At 50.9% G+C, this 5,000-nt stretch overlaps 1 protein-coding gene across 1 annotated transcript in view; it reads left to right on the forward strand.

Moving 5' to 3' along the window:
- The window catches only part of LOC310814160 (ryanodine receptor 3), a gene marked incomplete at both ends in the record, with an annotated part of 112,956 nt that overhangs the window by 79,959 nt on the left and 27,997 nt on the right, over positions 1-5,000 (forward strand). Inside the window, 8 exons of the mRNA XM_083683460.1 lie at positions 607-827; positions 1,615-1,705; positions 2,518-2,658; positions 3,260-3,423; positions 3,739-3,817; positions 4,379-4,468; positions 4,567-4,713; positions 4,833-4,895. Of these exons, the coding sequence (XP_083539586.1) occupies positions 607-827; positions 1,615-1,705; positions 2,518-2,658; positions 3,260-3,423; positions 3,739-3,817; positions 4,379-4,468; positions 4,567-4,713; positions 4,833-4,895 (996 nt within the window). The remainder of the gene's footprint in view (positions 1-606; positions 828-1,614; positions 1,706-2,517; positions 2,659-3,259; positions 3,424-3,738; positions 3,818-4,378; positions 4,469-4,566; positions 4,714-4,832; positions 4,896-5,000) is intronic.

A 5,000-nucleotide genomic window follows, 5' to 3' on the forward strand; every position in this document is an offset into this window, starting at 1 on the left:
CGAGGCCCCTCGATAAGAGCTGGAATATCCATGGCCCCGCTTGTTCTGAGAGCTCACTCAGGCGACCCTCCACCCGAACCACAGCGTTAATGTGGCGGTGGCTAAGAATAGCCCCGGAGCCACCAGCCGCCCCTGCGCCCATTCACCCACACAGCGCTTTGAAGCAGCAAGGACAACGCACCAGCTTAACCCAGCAGTTTAGCGAATAAAAGTCTGCTTGATTCACATGCGGCGTGACGCCAGGCTCAGCGTTCCGGCCCGGTATCAAGAAAGCGGAGCAGCTCTCTGAGGACGGGATGAACTTCCCCTCCCTTGAGGGCCCTCAGTCCCTGTTGTTTGGTTCTCTAAAAGAACGCTACAGAAGATCAATGTGACTCTGAGGAACGGGCTTAGTCGTTAGAACGCCGCCCTTCATCAGCTGTTTCACATTCACATCGAATCCGTTTTCACACGGGAAGTCTCCTGGACGCTTGGCGCCCGTTCAAAACCAGCGAGCGTAGCTAATGATAGTGATTCCGGAGGAGGCGGAGCTCTGCCCCGGCGCTGAGATAACTACCGTGCGGCGATGCCCGCGCATCGCTGACCTTTGACCCTCTGCCCCTACAGGAGGTGCTGAGCACCACGGAGACGGCCCTGGCCATGAACAGGTACATCGGCTCCGCCATGCTGCCCCTGCTCACTCGCTGCGCCCCCCACTTCGCTGGCACCGAGCACTACGCCGCGCTGATCGACTCCACGCTGCACACCATCTACCGCCTGTCCAAGGGCCGCTCGCTCACCAAGGCCCAGAGGGACGCCATCGAGGAGTGTCTCCTCGCCGTGTGCAAGTAAGGAGGTCCAAGATGGACCCATCACTCTCTCTCTGTCCAATATGGACCCATCAGTCTCTCTCTGTCCAATATGGACCCATCAGTCTCTCTCTGTCCAATATGGACCCATCAGTCTCTCTCTGTCCAAGATGGACCCATCACTCTCTCTCTGTCCAAGATGGACCCATCAGTCTCTCTCTGTCCAATATGGACCCATCACTCTCTCTCTGTCCAAGATGGACCCATCACTCTCTCTCTGTCCAAGATGGACCCATCACTCTCTCTCTGTCCAATATGGACCCATCACTCTCTCTCTGTCCAATATGGACCCATCAGTCTCTCACTGTCCAAGATGGACCCATCAGTCTCTCTCTGTCCAAGATGGACCCATCACTCTCTCTCTGTCCAATATGGACCTATCAGTCTCTCTCTGTCCATGATGGACCCATCACTCTCTCTCTGTCCAATATGGACCCATCTCTCTCTGTCCACTCTCACTCATATTCAGTATGTGAGAGTTCTATATGAAGTGAAGTACTGTAAGTGATTTGAGGAGGTCTTCTCTGCGGCCATCATTGTGTAGCTATTCTCCCAAAGCTAACCCTGACCAGGTTACAGTACCCATCAGTAAGTAATAGCCTCACTGTGTGGCCATTGAAACAGTGTAGCTGATACAGACACAGTACGCTGGGTCACATCCCTCTGATCTCCTGTTCTCTCCTTGCCTGTGTGTCTGTGTGTCTGTGTGTGTGTGTGTGTGTGTGTGTGTGTGTGTTTGTGTGTGTGTGTGTGTGTATGTCTGCAGGTACCTGCGTCCCTCCATGCTCCAGCAGCTCCTGCGTCGCCTCGTCTTTGACGTGCCCTTGCTAACGGAGTACTGCAAGATGCCTCTCAGGGTGTGTCTTTACTTGTCTCCTCTCTCTCTCTCTCTCTCTCTCTCTCTCTGTGTCTCTCTCTCTCTCTCTCTCTCTCTCTCTCTCTCTGTCTCTCTCTCTCTCTCTCTCTCTGTCACTCTCTCTCTCTCCTTGTCTCTGTCTCTGTCTCTCTCTGTCTCTCTCTCTCTCTCCTTGTCTCTCCTCTCCCTCCTGCTGTTTTCTCTCTACCCCCTGGCAGGCTACAGCACCAGAGCTGTGAGGGCCTGCCTGCCTGCCTGCCTGCCTTCATGGCTACGCTCTATTGCCTGCCTGGGGGGGGGGTGGCGGGGGAGGAGGGGGGAGGGGTTATTAGCTCTTCATCCTGCTGGGCGGTACACACACTGTTTATCAAGCAGACCCATTGTTATTCCTCTGCCTCTGGCTCCCTCGTAATGACGAAGTCGTCCTGTGGCTCTGTGCTGTTTTATTTTTTATCAACAAAGAGCCCGGCTTGAGGGAACAGCTAGGAGGAAATTGATTAAAGCCGTGTCCACTTCGCTCCTCCTCACTGTCTGTCAGTCCAGAGGGTAGGACGGTAGACGTAATCGCCGCCGACTTGCCGGGCGGACGGCCGATCACGGTTGTTTTCACTTCCGTTGATGTATGTGACGTCCGTTAAGTGTCTTTACACCGAGCTAGTGAGGATTAATTTCCTGTGACATATTAACAGCTTTATATCCTGTTTTACTAGTATGGCCATAGTATAATGCCAGAGCGTTGTCAGTGTCCTATCCTCTGTGTCTGATTGACCTCTGACCTCTCTGTCGTCATCGTCCTGTCCCCCCCCCCCCTAGCTCCTGACCAATCACTACGAGCAGAGCTGGAAGTACTACTGCCTGCCGTCAGGGTGGGGCAACTACGGCATGGCCTCGGAGGAGGAGCTGCTCCTCACCAAGAAGATCTTCTGGGGCGTCTTTGACTCGCTCTCACAGAGGGTAAGACGCCATCTTTCTCTGCGCCAGCCAGAGGGACGTGAAGGCTTTTAGCACAAGCATCAAAGACTGATAGCGCACTCACCCAGCTAGGCTACGCACAGCTTTGATGATGACATGCTGACCGTGTCAATGCATGAACGGACTGTACAAGCCAATGGTTGATAGCCTCTAGTGGACTTCTCTGGTACCAGTGTAGCTTTGAAGTGATATATGAAGTGAAGCATTAGTATTCGATTGGGTTATCTGTGGAAGAACACACCATTGCATTGCCGTCGTTTTGGAGTTACATTTCTCTGGATTTCTCCGAAACGATAGATTCACGATAGTTTCAAAGTGTCTTTTTGAAGTCAGTGTCTGGACCGGGCACACCTTGGAGTGCACACATTAAAGGACTGTGAGGAGGCTGTGAGACCAGGCGGAGAACATCAATATTTGAGCAGCCACCATTGATCCCTCAGCCTCCCTGCTCTCCGCAGCTCCGGGCCAGCATTTAGAACAGCACTGAATTAAACATTGGCTTCTCGCCGTTCCCTAATCTCCGGTTGAACCCGAAACTGAGATCTCAGCCCCACTACAAACCACTACCTTATCTCCTCTGCAGAAGTACGATGCGGACCTCTTCAAGATGGCGATGCCCTGCCTCAGCGCCATCGCCGGGGCTTTGCCGCCCGACTACGTGGATGCTTCCATCAGCACGGCCCTGGAGAAGACCGGGTCGGTGGACGCCCAGGGCAACTTTGACCCCAAGCCGCTCAGCACAGCCAAGTGAGTGACCGACAGAGAGGACAGTCGTAAAAGGGGGGGGGGGGGGTTATGGTTAGATGATTGGGTTCAAATCAAATTAAGTGCACTTTGAATTAACTTAATACTCCACTGACCTATTTGAGCCATGGACGCGCCATTTATTTTTGATTTAATGTACAGTACACTTTTATATTTAATTTCAATTTTGCAAAGTACACATGCATGAACTTTGTTCTCGCGGCCTGTCCTTCTTTAACCTGAGTGCCTCAGATGTGTGTCTCGGTGAGTCACTGTTCCCATGACTCTCGGTGAGTCATTGTTCCCATCTCTCCACAGCATCTCTCTTCCAGAGAAACTGGAGCACTTTGCCAACAGATACGGGGAGCACTCCCATGACAAATGGTCAGCAGAGAAGGTAGGCCCCGAGACGAGCCCCGCTCCGCCAGGGGAACGGGGACGGGACGCTGCCGAATTACAACTAATCTGGATAGGAATGCAAAGCTCTACCATTTGTTATGACTCGTCATAGAGATGAGATGTGAAGAATCCACAGCTTCCGACCTGCGTTCTTCAAAGCATTTTATTTTCCCTTTCATAAGACGTAATAAATAGGTGGTTTGATCAATAAATGCTCATGTACAGTACCAGTCAAAAGTTTAGACGCAAACCTGCCAAGAGTGTGCAAAGCTGTCATCAAAGCAAAAGGTGGTTCTACTTTGAAGAATCTAAAATCTAAAACATATTCTGGTTTGTTTAACACTTTTTTGTTCACTACATAATTCCATATGTGTTCCTTCATAGTTTTGATGTCTTCAATATTAATCTACAATGTAGAAAATAATAAAAATAAAGAAAAACCATTGAATGAGAAGGTGTGTCCAAACGTTTGACTGGTACTGTATATACCGTAAAATGCTTTTTTCCTTTCTTTTCAACTGGGCAGACAGCTAGTACAGTATGTATCTCTGCTCCTCAGGTTATGCTGGGCTGGAAGTATGGGGATTGTGTAGATGAGAAGGCCAAGACTCACCCTCAACTCAGGACCTACAAAGGCCTGACAGAGAAGGTACAATACCACATCTAGTAGCATATGGATTGTGCTGCAGACTGTGTGTACCATACAGGACTGTACCGTATACTGTACCGTGTGTTTACCGTCCCCAGGAGAAGGAGATCTACAGGTGGCCAGTGAGGGAGTCTCTGAAGAGCATGCTGGCCATGGGCTGGAACGTGGACAGGACCAAGGATGGAGAGACCTTGTCCCTGCAGCGGGAGAGCGAGAAGATGCGCAAGATCTCCCACGGATCTCAGGTACAGTCTGATGGCTCATACAGCGTCTGCCGTTGTCTCACAACACGAGTGTTTGGCAGTTTGTTACATGTTTTGCTTTCATGGCTGATTTCTGACCTGTTTTATTCATGTTTTGGCAGGCAAACGGTTTCAACCCGAGCCCGATAGACACCAGCAACGTGGTTCTGTCTAGAGAATTACAGGTGGGTCGCCTCCACAGCTGTTGTGGCAGCAGTTTATTCGGCAGAAGCTCTGAGGAATTAATTTCAAACTGCAATCTTGTTTTAAATTGAATCTTCTATTTACCC

The sequence above is a fragment of the Argentina silus genome (assembly GCF_951799395.1).
Source record: "Argentina silus genome assembly, chromosome: 13".
NCBI classification, from domain to species: Eukaryota; Metazoa; Chordata; class Actinopteri; order Argentiniformes; family Argentinidae; genus Argentina; species Argentina silus.